At 51.6% G+C, this 21,090-nt stretch overlaps 1 protein-coding gene across 3 annotated transcripts in view; it reads left to right on the top strand.

The window, feature by feature from the left end:
• The window catches only part of LOC101937114 (acid-sensing ion channel 2-like), a 96,495-nt gene that overhangs the window by 42,162 nt on the left and 33,243 nt on the right, over window positions 1-21,090 (top strand). Inside the window, exons 2-3 of one of the 3 annotated variants that reach the window (XM_065577328.1) lie at window positions 13,993-14,175; window positions 14,492-16,859. The exons of 1 other annotated variant lie outside the window; for it this stretch is intronic. In XM_065577328.1, coding sequence (XP_065433400.1) covers window positions 13,993-14,130 — 138 coding nt within the window. In that variant the 3' untranslated portion in view covers window positions 14,131-14,175; window positions 14,492-16,859. Of the gene's footprint in view, window positions 1-13,992; window positions 14,176-14,491; window positions 16,860-21,090 lie in introns of those variants that run through there. One more of the 3 variants, XM_065577329.1, reaches the window with a different exon arrangement.

Consider the following 21,090-nt stretch of genomic DNA (forward strand, 5'->3'; position numbering starts at 1 on the left):
GTGTCTCACTCCTGAACCACACTCCCTCCAAGAGACAGGAACTAAACCCAGGACTCCTGATACCTAGTCTAGCTGTTCTGACCCCTCCATCCCGGAGGGAGGAGTTCAGCCGGATTCCCAGGATGCCGAGTTCCATCCCACTGCCCTCTCCCAGCTTGGCTTTGCTTTGGTTGCAACAATGAGGGCCGTCGGGCACCTGTTGCTAACGCTCAGGGGGCTGCACGGACACTGAGCCATGCCAGCCTCATGCAGGGCGCTGGAATTGTGCAGGTGTTTCGCTCGCTGCTTATTCCTGATTCCCCTGGCGCTTTCGCTCGGGCAACTGGTCAGAGCTCTTGAGTCAAGCGTTTCAAGTCTGCCCACTGCCAGTAGGTGTGTGCCCTCCCCCTGGGCGTGGGTTGTTCCCCTTCGATTGTTCTTCTCTGCCCTGGCAGTGGGGGAGACGCTGTTGGCCCGGCAACCCCACCCTGACACTGACTTCTCCCTGCCAGGGATGCAAAAGGGCTTCAGCACAGGGTGGTATTTTGGAGCCAGGCTGCTGAGAAACTGGTAGGAGGTAGCGGGGGGCACCAGCAGAGTCCCCATCACCCTGGCCCTTTGAGCCTAGCAAATAGAGGGAGTGTGCCATTGTGTGCTTTGAACTCCATGGCCCAGATGTGAACCCTGGGGGGCCAGGCACGGGCAAACCTGGGTCTTGGCAGCATGAGTTTCCCTGTCCGTGGCGACCAGTGAGAGCAGGAGAGTTGGCAGCACTGCCCTAATGGAGTGTGTGGGGACTGGTTCTCACTGTTCTGTAGGCCCTGGCCACTCTGATTGGACGTGACTCAGATGTGCCTGCTACTATGATACAGAATCCCCTATCCCGCGTCTTCACCCCCAGTACTTGAACTAAAGGAGAATCTCCACTAGTTGCTATCAGTATAGGGCTTATGACACACAGCCCAACAATCCTGATTCTATCCACTGGAGGGCAATGACGGGCGCGTGCACACACACACACATGCCAGTTTATTACAGTATTAGAGACTAATTCGCTCCTCTGTGGTGGGTACTATGCTGGGGTTCACTGCTCAAGATGGGGGAAATTTGTTTTTGACCCCATTTGGATCTGGGTTTTGGATGTTTTGGATGCTCCAGACAGCAGAACTTAGGAGAGACTGTGATCAATGGTGCAGAGGGAAATTCTAAAGAGACAGATCCATCCAGGACCCAGCTACCTTCTATCCCTGGTGCACTGGACTCTGTGAATCTCACTCGTGCCTCCTTGCTGCCCCGCAAGGCTGCGGTTGTGTCTGAGAGCAGTTTCACACTCAGACATGGTTGCGAGCCCCAGAGCAGTCGGGATCTGCCTTTAATGCCAGCTGGACGCTCCTTGACAATCTGTTCCTCCGTCCCCCGGTATTTCCGGAGTCACTGACGATGTCTCTGTTTATACTGCCCCAAGGGGAGCTCGGAAAAAATGGGCAACCGGATGAGGCATTCAGAGTGTCCAGCGCCGGCCAGGTGCCTCTCCATTCTACAATGACGTCTCATGGGGAGATGTCAAGAAGCCACAAGGGGGCGCTTTGCCCAGGCCATGCCAGGAACAGGCTCAGAATGACAGCGGTGGGAGGGATAGCTCAGTGGTTTGAGCATTAGCTTGCTAAACCCAGGGTTGTGAGTTCAATCCTTAAAAGGGCCATTTAGTGACTGGGGGCAAAAATCTGTCTGGGGATTGGTCCTGCCCTGAGCAGGGGGTTGGACTAGATGATCTCCTGAGGTCTCTTCCAACCCTGATATTCTATGACTCTAATGAAAAGGTTCCTTTCCTGGGTGCAGCTGTGGTGCAAAGGCTAGGTCCATGAAGCATCTTTTGTGAAAAGAAAGGTCCTTGGCACATCAGATTGGTGGAAAGCTCTCACCCAATGAGTGTTCAGGCTACATGTCAACTGCAGGCCTTTCTCTGTCTCCCTCAACAAGAAAGTGGAATGGTTTTTCGCTCTGGAAAACATTGCATCTCGGCAGCTTTTCCCATCCCTCCCCTTCTTCCCAGGACAGAACGTTCTGAAATAGCCCCATTATTTATTTACGCCAACACCGCGGCAGAGCCAAGCCCTGTGCAGCAGGTCAAGGGAGGCTGTGTTGCTTTCTGAGCTCCCCAATCACTAATAGGCTGGAGCTGCCCAGTAAAAGCAAATCCATTTTGTAAACCCTTCCCCAAGCCACTGGTGTGCCATTAAGTGCCGTGTTTATTGGAACGGCAGGCGGTTGGGCACTGTTTCCATGCTTGGGCGCGCCCCACCTGCCGTGCATCCCACTCTGTTTCAGAGCAGGGAAAAGCTTAACTCTCCCCCCCACACACACCACGTAGTTTGGATAAACCTGATCAGCGACGGGCTCAGATTGAAACATCGATGAGAGAGTGCCTTTGCCCCACAGGATTTCCATTCCCTTTGTAGATTATATATTAGAGGAACTGCTTCCTCTGCCACCTAAATGCAGCTACATCTGGGGTGGATCATGGCAGCTGTGTAACAGCCCACAGCAACAACTTAGGTCAGAGTAGTATCTGAGTGGTTACATTCTGCCTCTTTCCACTCCCCCAACTAGAAACAGGAGCCTGCTCAATCTCATGCCCTAACACCCCTTGTTATTCCCAAACTGTATTTGACCAACACAAATGGTCAGGAACCAATCTGGCTGCTTGGCTGAGATATGGCGCCCCTGAGGGCACTGCCCCGCCCCCCCCCCCCCGTGCCACGCTTAGCCGACTGAGGATAGGGTGACCAGACGTCCCGATAAAATCGGGACCGTCCCGATATTTCGGTGTCTGTCCCGTGTCCCGACGCATTTTGTCCCGATATCCGCCGGCAGCACTGTGTGTTTTTTATTTATTTTTTTTGTTCAGCGGGGCAGGACGTGGCTTTTTTTTTTTTTGCTCTGCCAGCAGGCAACCCCCCCCCAATGTGTCCCGATATTTTCTTCCCCTCATATGGTCACCCTAACTGAGGATAAACAGAGAGAGGCACAGTTTAGTCAAGGAGGGAGGAATGAGGAGTGGGATTTAGGAATCCTGGGTTTTCTATTCCCACCACTGCCACTGGCTCCTGTGCAACTTCAGGTGAGTCACTTCCCCTCTTGGTGCCTCAGTTTCCCCAGCTCAGAAACAGAGGCGATGATGCTGACCCACCTGTGCCGGTGCTGCGAAATACTCCCATGCCGAGTACCCCCTGGTAAGCACAATGCCTCAGTCCATCAGTGCTGAGAGTGCAGCACTGAAACAAAAAGCGTGAGCTGCCACTTTAAGAAGGAATTATTTGCGGGGAGGTTCTCTGGCCGGTTTTACAGGAGGTCAGGCTAGATGATGACGATGGTCCCTATTGGCCTTGGCATCTATGAAGCGCAAAAGCAGAAGCAACCTGACCCACGGCTGCGTGAGGGCAGTCACTCCCTCTTTGCAAGGCTGGTGGAATGTAAAGGGACGGGGGTAGGGAGTAGAGCCAGACTAAATCAATCCAGTCATCTCTACTGGAAGCTTTTTCATGGGGCATGATCCTTGTCCCCCATAACCCCCCAGAACGCCAGGTTCTCCTGGAGCTTTTAGAGCTCAATGGGGAACCTCAGAGGACCAGCCCTAGTGGAATTCCAGCTGTGCCACTGGCTACACTGGTGGAAGGGGGCATGTGTGCCAGGTGCAGTGGGCAGGAGACATTTGAATCCCAGCCTGGAGACATCTGCACTGCAGCGAGGAAGGCTAGGGCAGCGGTTAGCACCCGCAGTGTCTGATTCAAGTCCCTGCTCTACCCAGGGTTTCCTGTGTGACCCTGTGCAAGTCAGAGAAGCACCAGACAGAGAGAGATGTTCTGGAGATGAATCACGTGGCTCCCTAGAAGGCTAAATATTAAATTACTTTCCTCTTAAACTATTGCATATTAAAAAAAAACCACAACGGCTGTGCTTGACATTACTCAGCTAATATTTCGAGAACCAATTTGCTGTGAGATACGGCTCTGTCTTTCGCAGCTCACGAGGAAGCACGAAGGACGAATTGCTTTCCCCCTAATAGGAGAGGCAATGATTGTAGCTTGGTGTCTTTCGGGAAAACGGCCAGGGCATGAAACAGGGTCTCTCACCAGAGGCAGAGGGAAACGTTTCAGCTGAGTATTGGGAGGAGGGGATCCTACCGTTTGACCTTCATTCATGGGATGGGTCTGCTCAGATCGGTGTTCCTGGAATGGTCCCAGAGTATTCCATAGTGTGAATTATGGTTCTCTGAAGGGTGCAAGGGCTGAGAGCACAGGCTAGGAGACCTTCTGCCCCAACGTTCTCTTTCCTCCTCATCTGCCATCTCTTTTAACCCACATCTTTGCCTCCAACCATCTGCTGGTTCTCTAGGGCAGGCTGGCTCACTGTTTAACTGGGAGTTAGGAAATCTAGTCCCGGCTCTCCCAGAGCCCTGTGTGAATGTAGGCACGTTATCTTGGGGCCAAATCTTCTTCAGCAGCCTCTAATTTTGGGGCAGCTCAATTTTGGGCAACCCAATTGGAGGCACCTTGAAGGGGTCTGATTTTCAAAGGTGCTGGACACCCACAACTCCCAGTGAAGTCAAGGGGAGCCGCGAGTGCTCCAGACCTCTTGAAATCAGGGCCTGATGATCAGTCTCAAATCTGGTACCCTAAAGCCAAGGCAGGCAAAATCAGTGGCCTCATTTGTGCCACTGCTACCCCTTTTGTAAAATAGCACCAAGAACAGCCAGCTGTTGTCATCCACAGATCTCAAAGCACTTCACAGAGGAGGCCAGTAGCATTTTACCAATGGGGAAACTGAGGCACGAGGCTTACCTGAAGGAACCCAGCAACAGAGCCAGGAGTAAAACCCAGCTCGGCAGAATCCCAGTGCAGCATACTAGCCACTAGGTCCCACTGCACTGGAGGCCGTCCAGAGTTCATTGCCTAGCATTAGTCCCCTTGGGTGGAAGGTGTTATAGGGCTGCCCAGGCCTGTTGTTAACTGAGCATCACAGTTCCTGCTAGGGAACGCCTTGGCCGGGAGATCCGACCTGCCATTCTGAGGGGCACCACAGAATCCTCTTGTGCCACCTGCGGTGGGCTGATCGGCTCCAACTCCTCCCTGCTGCTGTGTGACAGACGTCTGCATCATCACAGGAGCCATACATGGGGCTACCGGGCAATCTGTAGACCGGATAGGACCTCTCTGCAGCTCCTCCAGGACGGGGCTCAGACACGTGGGAGAGCTCCCCCTGGCATTGCCCATGCCAGACCTCCTCTGGGCTTTTAGCTAGACCTCTGGGCTGTCAGTCCCCAGCACTAAATCCAGTTGTACTTGAAAGTCCCTTGCGCAGGGCACGGCAGGGTGAGAGCAATGCAGCATGGTGAGGCCGCTAGCTGAGACCTGGTTCAGTTCCCTGCTTTAGCACAAGCTCCCTGTGTGTCCCTGGGCAAGTCACTTAACCTTGCAGTTGCCCATGTGTACGGAAGGGATAATAGCCATGCCCTGCCTCTCAGGTGTGCTCTGAGGAGATATACCTTTATACCTGTGAGGGGCTCAGAGACAATGGATGAGGATGATGAAGAGAGGCAGCTAAGGTGACCAGACAGCAAATGTGAAAAATCGGGACAGGGGGTGGGGGGTAATAGAAGCCTATATAAGAAAAAGACCCCAAAATCGGGACTGTCCCTATAAAAGCAGGACAACTGGTCACCCTAGAGGCAGCCCAGTTGTTAGGGGTGGTTAGAAAGGTTGGGTGTTAGGCCTAGCCTCTGCCGTGAGCGCTGGTGAGTCTCCATCCCCTTTGCACGTCTGCTCAGGAGCATGGGGCAGAAAGTTGTAGGGCAGGAGGACAATCTTAACAGTCTCCAAACAGCAAGAAAGAGTTGGCTGGAGATGTGGAGGCTGCTTCTAAGCCTCAAGTTAGTGTTAGAATAGTGAGAGCTGGGGGGGAGGTTGGCTCAGCCTATCATCGAGAAAAGGGCTACGTGCAAAGGTGGGTTCGGCTCCTGATACTCCGCCCGGTGAGCTGGGGTGTCGGGGGGTCAGTTTGGGCCTATGCTAGTTAAAGCCGCGCATCGGGCTGCCTGAGGCTAGGTCTACACTACCCGCCTGAATCGGGGATCCGTCGGGACGCGACAATCGATCCCCGAATCTAAGCTCTTACTCCACCAGCGGAGGTGGGAGTAAGGGCCGTCGACAGGAAGCCGCAGAGCTCGATTTTGCCGCCGTCCTCACAGCGGGGTAATCGACTCCCCCCTGTAGTGTAGATGTAGCCTTAGATAACAACAGAACCTGCATCGGAAATCGCAGAAACGTAGGACTGGCGGGGACCTTGAGAGCTCGTCTAGTTCTGTCCCTGGCGCTGAGGCAGGGCCAAGAATTATCTAGATATTATCTAGTGTCCCTGCTGCCTACTGATAAGATTTCCCCACACTGCCATGCCTTGTTTTCTCCGGAAGATGGGTTTTGCCTGAACAGACAATGACTAGTTCTGCGTATCAGGGAAGCCCTGGCCTATCGACCCAGGACGGTTGTGACAGGGGAAGCGGAAGGCTCTTTATGAATTTTTGATGGATTCTCGCCTCGAGGTACCAGAGTGCCCTTGAAGGTGGATCACTGTGTGCCGTTCTTTCCGGACGATGCTGTTCTTTCTGGGGGGTTCACACTCCCAGGTGTGTTGGTCGGGGCTCTAGCGGTTCCATGGGAGAGGCAGCGATTGGGTCGTCAGCGCCGCTGTGAGGAGGTTTCTCTCGCCCGGGGAAGTGATCCGATCTCTCCCCAAGTGGGCTATGCTTTTAGTCCTTCCCAGGGTCAGCCGAGGAGAGGGGCGCGCTTTATGGAGAAGAGACTTGTTTCCCGCCCCACCTGGGGGACCCTCGTCAAGAAACCAGCCCTGGAAATAATCCTCATTCCCAATTGCCACTGCGGGCTTTATGTTCCGCGCCGAGGCCATAAAATAACACCTCAGCCGCCGCGGAGAGTGCGGGTCGCGTTTATTTCTGTTTCTCCCCCTTCACCTCAGCATGACAAATAAGTGATTGTAATTCTCTGTACGGCCTGCTTTACGTGAAGCAGTGTATTTTCCTGCCTGAGCAGCTCAATATGATGTAGCGAGGGAGCTGATATTCGGTTTGGGCAGTATATACTTTGGCAGACGGGCCATGATTTTCCGATTCACCGAGCTAATGTGGGATGATTAAGATAAGTCTCTCTCACTGAGTTCCTCTGTAATTTTCCCCCGGTATGGCATAATCATCTTCAGGTTTACCCTTGCTCAATCCTAGCCGTTCTCTCTCTTCTCCAGAGAGATATACGGGATTTCATGCATTTCTCTGATTCCCAAACACTGACGGTGTCAATTTCACCCTGTGAAGATTGGGTGTGGGTGTGGGAAATGCAAGTCCTTTTCCAGTTCATTGTTCTTAAAAGGGGTAAATCTTCACGCTAATTCCTGCCCACTCTATGCAGCTGGTAACTTGCGTTACACTGTAGCTGTGGTACATATACAACCCATCCAGGAGAGCTGGTTACAGTCCAGGTATCCCTTGGTGCTGCGAAAACATGGTCCTGGCTTGTATCAGAACATAAGAACGGCCACACTGGGTCAGCCCAATGATCCATCTAGCCCAGTCTCCTTTCTGCTGACAACGGCCAGTGCCACATGGTTCAGAGAGAATGAACAGCACAGGGCAACAATCGAGTGATCCGTCGCTGGCATCCAGTCCCAGTTTCTGGCAGTCAGAGACTTATGGATACCCAGACCTTGGGGTTGCCTCCTTGACCATCTTGGCTAATGGCCAGTGATGGATCTATCTTCCATGAACTTCTCTAATTCTTTTTTGAACCCATTTATCCGTTTGGCCTTCACAACATCCCCCGGCAATGAGTTCTACAGGTTGACTGTGTGTTCTGTGAAGAAATATGTCCTTATGTTTGTTTTAAGCCTGCTGCCTGTTAATTTCATTGGGTGCCCCCTGGTTCTGGTGCTATGCGAAGGAGTAAATAACACCTCCTCATTCACTTTCTCTGCACCATTCATGATTTGATAGACGTCCATCATATCCCCCCTTATGTAGTCTCTTTTCCAAGCTAACCAGCCCCAGGCTTTTAAAACTGTATTCATTTGGAAGCTTTTCCATACTCCTAATCATTTTTGTTGCCCTTCTCTGTACTTTTTCCAATTCTAAGATATCTTTTTTTTTGAGATGGGGCGACCAGAACTGCACGCAGTATTCAAGATGTGGGCGTGCCATGGATTTATATAGTTGCCTTGTATTTTCTGCCTTATTATCCATCCCTTTCCTAATCATTCCTAACATTCTGTTAGTCGGTTTGACCTGCTGCTGCAGATTGAGAAGATGTTTTCCGAGAACTATCCACAATGACGCCAACATCTCTGTCTTGAGTGGTGATAGCTAATCTAGACCTCATCATTTTGGATATATAGTTGGGATGATCTTTTCCAGTATGCATTACTTTACATTTATCAACACTGAATCTCATCTGCCATTTTGTTGCCCGGTCATCCAGATGGAATTTAGCCATGTTCTTCTACTAAGTGACGTCCTCAGCTGCCAAGACTGTATCATCATTCAGGGACACGTTGACAACACACCATGGTCCCATCATCATTAAGGCTCTGTTTTCACTATAATGGCTAATAGACTCTGTAATGGATTATTGGCATGGTTAGCTCCATCAGTATCCTCAAACAACATGAGTAATACTTTGTTAGTGACCTTTGCCGCAAACCAGGTATCACCCTTATCCTGGCATGGTTTGGTGTGCTTGTCTTTCTGTCAGCGGGTCATAACACCCTTATATTGTAGTGTAGACCCAACCTTCTGACTGCAAAACTGGATTGGTCAGTCCTCTGTCCCTCCCAGAGGGATAGCTCAGTGGTTTGAATATTGGCTTGTTAAACCCCGGGTTGTGAGTTCAATCCTTGAGGGGGCCATTTAGGGATCTGGGGCACAAATCTGTCTGGGGATTGGTCCTGCTTTAAGCAGGGGGTTGGACTAGATGACCTCCTGAGGTCCCTTCCAACCCTGATATTCTATGATTCCCAGCTTCCTGTGCAGCAGTGCATTCCAGAGTACATTGCAGCTGTGGGTGTTCCCAGCTGCCCACAATTTCCCAGAATGCACTGTTATTATGCCATGTGGATGCACAGACAAACCCAACTCATACCTGTGTGGTGCAAACAGTTGCTGTAAGGACACAACAACAAATGCTTCATGAGCTAGTTCTAAAAAATGTTTCCAGTCTAGGCAGGTGCACAAAGGATAGGACAGAGATTTAACCACATCCAGGGGCAGCCATATTTTAGCTGGTTCAGCTGACACCATTTTGCTTGTAGGATAGATAGGGTGTAATCCTCTGCTGGGTCTGGGGATCAGTTTTTGTCCACTTTAGCACCCCTTTCCGTTGCGCACTCACCTCACAGTCCCTCTGACTCTCCAGGACTCAGGCTGCTCTCTCTTTGTGACCCAGCCCTCCTGCCAGGTCGCTATATAGTTTTCCCCTTCCAGGGTATCACATTCCCACCATTCCAACTATCCATGCACCATCTCATTTGCTGTACTTGTGGCTGATTGCTGTTGAGATGCCAGGGATAAGGTGGCTACAGGGAAAGCCAGCCTAGATGCTTACCTTGGAAAGCATCCCTAGCCAGGACAGAACTTAAGCAGGTGCGTAACTTTCACTGTCTACACTGCAGTCAGAGGTGTGATTCCAGCATGTGCAGACATACCTGAGCTAGCGTTGCATGAGGTGGCGCATTAAAAAGAGCAGTGTCATTTCAGTGGCATGGACGGCAACGCAATTAGCCACCCAGGTATGTACCCAGCATCCTGGGCAGGGTTGTGCTTGGGGGTCAGGAAGGAATTTTGTACCAGCTCAGATTGGCAGGGACCTTTGCGGGTTTTACCTTCCTCTGCCACATGGAATCACGCCTGCTGGTATCAACTTGGCATAGCTCACCTAATGAATTCCCTGACATTGCGGGGCCTTGGGCATTGGTCACACCTTGGTCTCTCCAGTTCTCTGCCCATGGGTGCCAAGGCCAACCATGTCACAGACACTAATGCCCCTAAATAGAGCTGGTTACGAAGTTGTCAGTAAAATGGGTTTTTTTTAACCAAAAAAGGCCAATTCATCAAAACCGAATCTGTTCCAGTTTCAATAAATTTGCCAACTTCAAAAAATGGGACATTTTGACATTTTTTAAACAAAAGGTTTTGGGTTTTTGGTTCAAAATAACTTTTTGATTTGAAATTTAATTTATTTTATACTAAAACAAGGCTTAAGAAAAACATCATCAGTGAAACAAACATATTTTGAAATGATCACAATGAAATGTTTTGCTTGACTTGAACTGGTGGGGGTTTTCTGTTTGTTTCTGGGAGCTTTTTTTTTTAACAATTGGTCAGTTTGTGAAAGTGTTTGAGATTTTGACTTTTCATCCCAGTTTGGAATGGAATTTTTTTTTTTTTTTATCTCAAAAATTCTCCTGGGACAGAAAACTGTTTCCTACCTAGCCCTGCGTCTAAATCCTCAGTGCTGCTTCTAAGCCCGTGATTCAGGCAAGGCTTAAGCACATGTTTAACTTTCAACCTCTGTCTATTCTGCAACTGGGCGGGGTGATTGCAGCGTGGGTAGACAGGCCTGCGCTAGCTTTCCTCTAGCCAGCTGACTTAAAATAATATAGCCGCAGATGGCAGCCTTTTGCTTTCTTCTCTCTTTCATTTTGGGAGGTTGTCATTCGATTTGCTTTCTTAGCTTGGTGTGCGCGGTGGGCGAGGGGGGTGGGGGCAGTTCCTAGGCAAATTGCCTTTGGTTATTGAATTTCTAGATTTGGCTCATTTTTGGTTATTCCCCAGTGGCCCCCGGACACAATTCACAACCATCACTATTGATTAACGTGCAGCACCTTGCATCCCAAAGGCATTTTTGCAAGCTACACAAGGCTGTCCGACTCCGTCACTGGGGCGAGGCGCCACGTGACAGCTTTTGACAGGAAGTGGAGAAGAAAGCGGCATCTTGGGTTGCGACTTGCAAGGCGAGGTGAGGAAGGCTCAAAGTTTGGGGATAAATCCTCTCCTCTTCTTGCACCAAAATGCCAGGAGACCTTTAATTGCCAGACACTGTACCTCTTGGCACAGTGAACACTGGCGCAGGAGAGGAAAAAGTGCCACCGAGTGGATCAGCGACACCACTTTCTGCAGCTTGAAGGTTCTCTTTGCACGTCTTCCATGCAAGCTTTACCTGGTCTAGCTTATGAATCCTCTGGAATCACATGGCAAAGTGGAAAGGCTGCAGGGACAAGGACTGGGATAGGGTAGGGGAATCCATAGGAAAAAGGGACAGTTCTTTAATACACAAAAATAACGAATCAGGAGCCTGCTTTCCTCCAGACTGTGGGGAATGCCTCATTAAGCTAGTCTCCTGGCTTCTGAGGTGGCTGCCATCCCTGTCCCTGGAGGATTCAATTGCTCAGCTGGTCAGCCATGGTAACTTGGGTGGGGTGGGAAAGGAAAGAGAAAGCAAATCTTTCATTGCAGGTGAGAAATCGCAAGGGCGTCTTCTGCAGAGTTCCCAGTGTCATTGTTAGCAGCATTGTCGCTCTAATAGGGTGCCAGGGAGGTACGAGCTACCGATGATAGGGGAAGTGCAACTTAGGCATGATGGGTCTGTGATCATTAGGGGGAATTTGAACCTAACCTGAAGCTTGACATTCAAAACACAACCTCGCTGTGACCTTGAGAAAGACCTTCCCCACACATGACAAGAAAATTCAGCGGAGAGCAAGGAGAATACCTACAACGTGATGATCTAATTAGCATCCTAGAGTTTAATTATTGGCGTTCCTGACCTCAATCTATTTAGTGCCTTCCCCCTCCCTGATTCTCAACCTCAGTTCACGTGCTATCCCAAAGCTTCTTGCGCATAGAACAATGGTCTAGTGGCCCAGGCACTAACCTAGAGCCGGGGAGATCTGAGTTGAAGTTCTTTCTCTACCACAGGTTCCCCATGTGACCTTGGGCAAGTCACTTAATTTCTCTGTGTCTCAGTTCCCGCCCCCCAAATAGGGATAATAGCTCTGTCTCACAGGGGTGTTATGAGAATAAACTCATTAAGGATGATGAGGTTCTCAAGTACCATGGTGATGGAGGCCATAGGAGTAGCTAAGAGGGGTCTGTCCCCTTTTTGCAATCCTTCATGTACACTATATTCTCTGCCAACATCTGAAAGCTAAAAATAGAGACTTTTGCTCCCATGGCTGGCAGAAGGGAACAAGCTCAGGACCAGGTGATGCAGGGGGAAGGAGACTGGGAGGTGCAGAGGATAAGAAGATCTGTGGGAAGGTTTTTCCCACGCAGAGTAGTCCACAGATGAAAAAAAAATTGGGTTTCACTGCCTGAGAAACTGGCATTAGCTGCACTGGAGTAGCAGAAGGGCTGGGGCTGGCTCCAGGCCCGGGGGCGTGATATGCAGGTCACAGAAAGGGACTCCAGCTGGGATGCCAAGAACAGCATGAAGAAGCTTCTGTTTAGCACAGAGCACATGACGTCTGCCCTTTGGGGAGTGAAGCGCTGCTCCGGGAGTGCACTGAGCTCTGGCGACTGGCTTCTCAGCTCATTTCCGAGCCCAGTGTCGGCAGCGCAAAGCACGAGCCACCTCCGGCGAAGCCCCTGTTGCCCCTGGTGCAGTTGGGCACGAGAACAGAATCCTGGCCGACAGGCTGTGCATCCGGCCAAGATTCGAGGCGGGGTCCTTGTGGCAGGGCTGCTGGGGGAATGGAGAGGGTCCCCATTGCTCTCCTTGAATGCCTTCTATTTACACCCTTGCCATGATATTAACCTGAGGCAGAGACTGCTGTCTGAACAGCCAATCAGGGATTGAAATCCCGCCCCCCGCCCCCTGTCACAGTCGCTCAGTATTAGCGATGGGCAGTCTCCTAGAGAGGTTGACTTTAGGTAAGTACCTGACAACGTTGCCAAAACATGTTCCTTCTCGCAGGCTGTTCGGAGGGTGGAGGGGGACTCAAACCCAGCTGGTGGCGGGTGAGGGAAGCAGGGGCAGGGATAACAATGGCAATAACATCCTTTCGTACACATCCAGTGAGCTCTCCAACTCTTTGTCTTGTGGTCTTTGTGCTCGGGCGGTGTTGGCAGAGACACACACTGAAGCCAACTTCACCGCTCCAGACCATGCTATGGATCCACCATTAGACGTCTGAGACAAGATCCCACTTTTTTTTGCAGGGACAGCCACTCGCTCCCTCAACTCCCCTCTCATTTCCTCCAACTGATGCTCAATGCCTGGACGACTTGATTCCCAGCAGTCAAGGGTGCCTTGGGGTTCTGGGCACAGCCTGGATCCTTTCACCTTCTTCACGGTCTCTAATATACAACAACCCAGTGGGACAGTGGCAGCAACCTGGCAAGAAGAGCAGGAGGGCCAACGTCATATTGTGGTCCGGTAGTTGATGAGCATCACGACATCTTTAGTCTGACTCAGTGTAGCAGTGGGAACAAATTGTGGCTGGAGATCCCCACCCCCGTGAAACCTCAAGAACTTCAAGGACAGGTGGTGCAAACCTTTGGAGAGACCTGACAGCCTGTCTCCCCAGCACGGCTGCTGTCTCTGCAACCATTGGAGGACACAGCCATCGGCCGCGGAGGAGGCGCGGAGGCTGCGCGGTGAGCTGTGGTAGTGTAGAAAGGGAGCGAGCAGCCGTTGATAGAGGCTACCTCCCACCCACCAAGTAATCAGCACTGACTTGAATTATTTGACATTCTTGTTATATCCTGACCCACCTCTCTACTCCTGGTGTGGGCAAATATTTGGTTGGGAATGAGATTGATCCACTTGGGTTTGCGTTAGGATAATGCGCTTCCTTCTGCATGTGAGTGGGCAAGAAGCATCTTGATTGCGTTTGTAAGCCGTGCGGTGCCTGGTGAAATGCCTACTTACAGCCGGCCTTACTCTTTCTTAACAGGTCCACCCAGAGCGGCTTTTGCTCCTGGCAGGAGCAGCCACACCCGCTCCTGCAGCCCTTGCTAGTACTAGCCGGCAGCCCATCTCTTCACTGCCTTCTGAAGGTTCAGCCATTCCGCAGCTTGTGGTCCATATGTGAGGTCCCCAACGCCCACAGAGGAGGCAGAAGGCCAGAGTGCGGCTGGTAACGTATATGCTTAGGAAGAGATAAGTGTTGCTGTCTGTGACTTTCTCTCCATAGAGCGTCCGGGACGCACCTTTGCCTCGACAGCAGAGGGTTAACAAGGGCGCCCCGAGTCTTCTGAACATTGTTGCGCTGGAGGGAAAGGGGGCGGTCAGGGTAGCAGAGATGGAAGGGAAGCCTCCGGAGAACGCTTGTGCCACAGGGAAAGGAGACTGACTGCCCTTTCAGCGTGGATCCCCCAAAGCCAGGCGTTACGGGAGGTTGAAATGGGAAGCGCCGGGAATGTGTCCGTGTCATGTGTTTCCTTTCTCCACAGCTGCCACTGGATGGGAGAAACCAGCAGAGCAGTTAGACGCTGCGGCCATGCAGCAGGGAGATACGTGCCACAAGCCAGGGCTTGGGTGTTCCATCCCCTAAGAGGGTGACAGTGAGCTCCCATGCTGGGCGCAGGCCCTAGGAGAAAGTTGGTCCTCCTCAAGTCATCAAGAAACCTTGAGAGGATGGATTGGCTCCTGGCTACTCCCCGAGAAGAAAGCATTGGCTAGAAGGATGGCGGAGAGGAGACAATTCAGCAGAGGCTGGTGCTGCATGAGGAAAGGGCTCAGAACAGGGAGCTTCACGGCCAGGATGGTTTAACATCCGGCATGAGCTGACCCGTCCGGATGGGATCAGAGAGCTCCTCTGGAACAGTTTCATTGCCCACATGCTCCAAAGGTGGGACGTGAGTCCCAATTTAGGATCTCAGGTCCATCCTCTGGATGTCTCCTGCCCTCAGAAGCCCCCAGGCTCTTTGGGTCAATGCTTGAGAGGGCCAAAGCCAAGTGCAAGACCCTCCGGACCAGCTTCAGGAAATACTGGACGCTGTGAGTGAAGGAAAAAGAGAAACGTCCACTGGGAACCTCCCTCCGAGTTGACGGACGGCAGAGGAGCAAACATGCTTCCTCAGCCTGGTTCTGCGGGCCCACATATTGCAGACCCTGAAACACGCCTGTTTAAAACGCCTCCCTCCGAACTTGGTCTTGATAGCTGTAACAGCAATGCCTGGATTATTCCGCCTGCAGCGGGGGGGGCGGGGGAGGCGTGGCGGGTGTCTCAGGAAGCGTGCTGCCGCTGCAGTCTGTGTAGGAGGAATTGTTCTCCAGCAACGTGATGTTTGCCTTGGGGTGAATGGCTGAGTCCTTCCCCGTGGCTCCTGAATCCCTGGTCTCGCTGCAGCAAGGGCAGTGGTGTGTGGCTTGTCCCGCGCACGCAGCAGAGTCGAGCAGGTTGGAACTATGGGATGTGGATCCCGGTCTTCCGCAGATAGTGTCTGCTCCTCATGAAGGCTGAGGAGAATCTCAGGGTCGCATTCTCTCTCCTGGCTGTTGGGCTGCTTGAATTCTTACCCACTAGGGTTTACTAGTAGACGTCTTCCCATTGATGGTTTCCACAGTAACCAGGACGCACTGCAGCACCACCCAGGGCATGGGATTTCTTTGGTCGCACAGGTATGCAGTGGTCCCATTGTCTTCCTGGAGAGCCACAGTTGTCACTTGTGCCCCGGCGTATCAGAAAAGCCAGGGGGGCTGAAGGACACATCTGTGACAGAGGGATGCGGAAGTGAATGCACTCTGCATAACGAGGCATCCCTGAACGGGTGCTTGCCCCGATGGGGTTTGGGGCTTCTGTCCTGTGGCCCTCTGGAAGGAGTCTGCAGTAACAGACAGGAGTCAGGGAGGAGAAATCCTGAGGTCACTCCTGACCGCAGGCGTGGAGTTCCTGGATGCTGCTTTTTGCCAAGGCTGTATCTGAGGAGACCGTGGCTGTGAAGCGTCTAGCAGGCCGTCCTAGATGACAAAGCCCTCCCCTCTGCCATTCAAAAGCAGCTTGCCTGTGATTGACTGTGGTGATCGCCATGCGTGGGACCCTTCATCAGCAGCATCCCCTGAGACTGAGATTAGGAATGGAGATCGAGGTGGAGGAAGCTTTTTCTCAGACCATGCGGCCCATAGGTGGCACAAAAGGAGATGCCTCGGAAGAAGTGGGCTCCAGGATGCAGCCTTTGCCACCAGGAGAAGCTTCCATCTTCCTTGCCAAGTCTCTCCTGGTTTTTATCCTTTCTGCATTTGATGATCACAAAACCCCTATGTGAGAACGTCTCCTTTCCTGCCTCACAAACAACATAGGCATTACCAGTCTGGATCAGACCCAAGGTCTATCCAGTCCACTATTTCAGAGGAAGGTCCCAGGAGCCCTGCAAGAGTTAGCGATGGGATAATCTGTCACTGGGGGGAGGTTTACTCCTGACGCTCACCATTAAAAGTTGGCTCATGCCCTATAGCAAGAAGGTTTACATCCCTCTTTAAAACTTGTTTTTTCTGTAGGTCCCCACTATTGTCACTCTACTTGGTCTTCTTGTTATCCCTAATAAACGTCCAATCCTGGATTGAATCCTGACAACCTCTTGGCCTCAGTGATCCCTGGTGGCAATGAGTGCTTGGAATGACCAAATGTTTCCTGTTCTCAGTTTTAAACATTGTGTCCTTTTGCTGTCACCGAATAGCCCTTGTCCTTGTGAAAGCGTGAATGGAGGCGGCCAGTCTGCCTTCTCTGTTCCATTCATTATTCTATATCCATCTTGTCCATTGCCTCTGTAAAATACACAGTCCTGGTCTTTTCGGTCTCCCTCCATACAAATAAAGAAAGAGAATATACATGCGTAAAACAGGAGGAATTTTTTTAAAAAGGCTGATTTGTGGTTGCTGTCTAGCAAGTCGGCTCTCTCAGAAACACCCACCTAGTAACCTGACTTGGTTTGCTTATAAAATTCATGAAATGACATGCAGGCATCCTCAGACAGCTCCAAGCCATCCGTGATTCATGGGCTCCCAGGAGGTCGTTTGGTTTGACAATGAGCCTCACTCTGTCCCTACCCCGCTGTAGGAGACACCATCCCCTCTGATCAGGGTGCTGCATCCCAGGCACGCCCCGCTTGAAAAGGAGACATCTTCATCCCTCAGAAAAAAACTCCACAGGGCAAAGTTCTTGAGGCAGAAGTTGAGAATGGCTTTGATTCCAGAAGCTGTGGGCTGTGGGAAGGGCACTGAGACCCGAACAACCACAGCTGTATTCCAAACACAGTCTGTGTGTGTGTGTTTTTATGGTGGCCGAGCTCCAGACAGTAAAGCGCACTGACGACCGGGTCTGCCACCAGTGCTGGCATTCTCTGCTTACAGCCGAGTGGTGGCCCTACAGGGGGAGCAACGTGCAGCTGTAATGGGCACACGTGATGGGGCTGAAGGTCTCGTGATTAGCCCCTTCTTCACCTGCTTAGTGAGCATTCAACAGCAGCTGATGGGTTCTCCAGGAAATGTAGTGCAGAGAAGAACACAGAAGCAGAGGGGAAGGCATGTCGAGTGGTTAGGGCTGGTATTTCTAGTATCGGAGACCTGGTTTCCGTTCCCCGTTTTGCTACAGACTCTTTGGGTAAATCACTTTGTTTTTCTGGGCCTCAGTTGCCCTGTCTAGAAAATGGGGATATCAGCACTTCCGTACCTCATGGGGCATTCAGAAATACTACAGTGACGGCAACTCTATAGGTACCTGAGATAGACAGAATGGGGTTTAGGATTCTGGGCCCCAGTGTTATCTCACCATAAACCCAGCCAAGTCTCCCCCTCAGCAACTCAGACCACCCTCAGAAGAGGAGCGAGGAGTAGGTTACCTGTGTCCCAAGGGATCCCGTGCCGCGGGAACCTCCTGGCAACAGAGTCCTCAGCGGTAGTTAGCCCAGCTCCCAAGCCTTTGGAAAGACAGGTTCTGAGCGAGCCACTGGGCTGATGATCAGAGGGCTTGGGGCAAGATGAGGTGCGTCTGTACATTCCCCTTTCTCTCACTCATGACTTGAAAAATAACCATCAGAGAAATACCTCGCGGCCGGACTGACCCGTTCAGTAGCTGACACGGAGCTGGGAACAGCCCAAAGAGGAGCCCAGCTGGAAATTCATGCTCTCAAGCACCAGTTCGCAGCTGAGGTCTCCAGCCTTCCCATCCACAGCTGCGAACACCAGGGCACGGCAGCCATTTAGCCACGGCTCTGCCATTGAAATTCTGTTCTCTGCCAGCTGTCCCAGGGATTCAGCTTGTGTTCCGCAGCCTGCCCTGCTAAACCAGCTTTGTTTGGTGCCTGATTGACATAGGTGCAATGGCGAGGGGCCTTCGAGGGGGGCAGAGGGTCGCCCGAGCAGATGGGAATGAGCCTCGGGGAACCAACAGGGGCAGGCACTTGAGCCTGAGAGTCATGACAAAACGGTGTGAGAGCAGCTCTGGCGAGCCTCCAGGGAAGGGATATGACATTGCTACTTCAGCAAAGCCCTGTGTTAACATTACAGATTGAAAGCCAGCTGCCAGGGGGAGGCAAGGAGAGGCCTTTCATTCTGAGCCTGGGTTCGCTTCCTACCAAGAGCAAGAGAAACACGACATGGGGCTCTGGAGTAGTCGCCTCCGGCAGATTTTGTACTAAAAGGGTCGGCCGGAAAGCAGACTGATGAGTTCACCTGGGTGTGGAATCCACAGGCCTGATTTTTAAGGGTCTTTTGGCTCCTAACTCCCTTTAAAAAGCTGACCCCAAGTTCTCTGCCAGCTCCCCTAGCAGGCCTGGCTCTCCCCTGCCTTACCTCCTGTGTCGGGATGCGCACCTGTGCCTTGTGAGTGCACGCTGCCGTTCAATCCGAGTGGGAACGGTTTTGGCCCGTCTCAGAATTCGGCCAATTTGGCTTCATGATTTGATTTTTGCTCATCCCTGAGGCAGCATTTTCTCCCTCCCAACCAGCTTGTGAACAGGGCAGGCTTCAAAGGGTTTCACAGTTCAGAATAAGCCACTTAAAATTCAGAAGCAAATTCTCCACTGACTTGAAATAACAATAAATAATAATAATAATTAATAAATGGGCGCTTAGAACCAGATCCAGCCTCCCAGAGAGGTCAATGGGAAGACCGCTGTTAATTTCAGGAGAAGCTGGGTCAGACCCTTGTCTGCAGGCCTCAGGGAAGAGCGGACTGGAGGATGACAGTTTTGGTTTCAAGTAACTTTCAAGGTTTCTAAATTTGTTTTTGTTCCGCATTGGACCAAACCCTTCAAATGTTTTTCTCAGAAACAGAATTGTGTCAAAAATGGTCATTTTTGGATCAAAGTCTTAGGCCTGCTCTACACTAGGAATTTACATCGTTTGGTGTGAAAAATCCACACCCCCCCCCGAGAGACGTAGCTGTACCAACTTAACTAGGGTAGCCACGCATTTGGGATTTACCCGGAGACTCTGGTTTTTGGCTTCTATGTCCAGGTGCCATCTAGGGTTGCCAAGTCCCTGCTTTTTACCAGAAAGTCCAGTCTAAAAGGGAGCCTGGCAACCCTAAATGGAACCCAAACCAAAAGTCCAGTTACCGTGGGGCAGAGAGGAAGGCACCGTGTCAGCCCCTGCTCAGCTGGGGCCGCCATCTACCTGCATGCAGGCTCCTGGAGACGATCCAGTCAGTGAGAGACAGGGGGACAGGAGCGAATGAAGGGGGTGGGGCCTTGGAGAGAAAGGGGTGGGGCCTCGAGAGAAGGGGCGGGGCAGTGGGCGGGGCCTCAGAGATCCAGCAATTAGAAAGGTGGCCGCCATAGACCTAACCCCAGGTGTAGACAGCGCAAGGTCGATGGAAGACGAATTCTTCCATCGATCTAGCTACTGTCTCTTGGGGAGGTGGATTACCTACACCAAGGGGAAAAAATCTCTCTTGTTGGCGTAGGTAGTGTCTACACTAACACTGAAGTGCTACAGCAGTGCAGTGCTGTTACTGTACCGTTTGAAGTGGAGACACACCCTGAGCATTTCACGGCCAGAAGGTGTGTATATGTGTCCAGCCTGGGGTGTGCAAGACCCCGATTTCAGACCCTGCTCTGCCTGATACAGAATAATTGTTCACCCCATATCACTCTGGATCCGGCAGAGCAGGGACTTGAATATGGCTTTCTGCATCCCAGGCCAGCACCCTAACCCCTAGGCTAGAAAGCATCTTGCTCAAACCTTGTCACAAATGGGAAACATTTTGGCAGGGCCCAAACAGCATATTTTCGTGAAATTTACTGAGTCAGAAATGTCCCAGCCAGCTCTACTTCAGAGCACTTAGGAAAAGTATCATTACCCTGGTTTTGCTGCTGAAGAAACTGAGGTAGAGATGGGCTAAGTGCTTTGCTTAATGGTCACACAGCAAGCCAGGCGTGGAGGCAGGATCACATGCTCGCTGATGCGCCATCTGGTACGCTATCCACTAGCTCGTGTTTTACTCTCCCTCCAGGGTAGAATTCATAATATTCAGCAAACTCCTCCAAACCTTTGATCTGGAAACTGGGCCGAGCGTCTCGTCAGAGTTTGGACATCTTTGTGGTTGCCGCTGGTCCCCTCCCCAGCTAGCTTTGATACCCATTTTCTCACCATTGCGTGCACAAATGCAAGCAAAGCGACAGAGCCTGACAACAGCAAATAATAAAAGGGATGAAATGGCTAATGTGCACGGTTTGCTCGGATGAACTGGGCCACTCACTCAGTCTGCATGTGAAATATGGCAGAACAAATGAACTTGAAAATACAACCTTCCATAGAGAGACACTCCTTCGAATCGATATTTCACTCAGAGATATATCTCCCAGATGCTGCATGGCACGCATGACAATCGCCTCCCCGCAGCCTCGGCCAGCGCACGGCACCCCTGCCCGGACCCCGTCCCCCTGAAAGGTGAAGGGCGCTTTGAGCTTGCAGAGAATGCGACACGCTTGGCCAAGCAGACACCCTGTGTTTATCTCGTTCCACCTTGAAACGATGAATTCCACAGCAGCTCCGTGATTGGAAACTAAAGCGTCACAGCGCCAGGGCAGGGGTGTTAAAGACGGCGGCG

This window comes from Chrysemys picta, chromosome 24 (assembly GCF_011386835.1).
Source record: "Chrysemys picta bellii isolate R12L10 chromosome 24, ASM1138683v2, whole genome shotgun sequence".
Classification (NCBI taxonomy): Eukaryota; Metazoa; Chordata; order Testudines; family Emydidae; genus Chrysemys; species Chrysemys picta.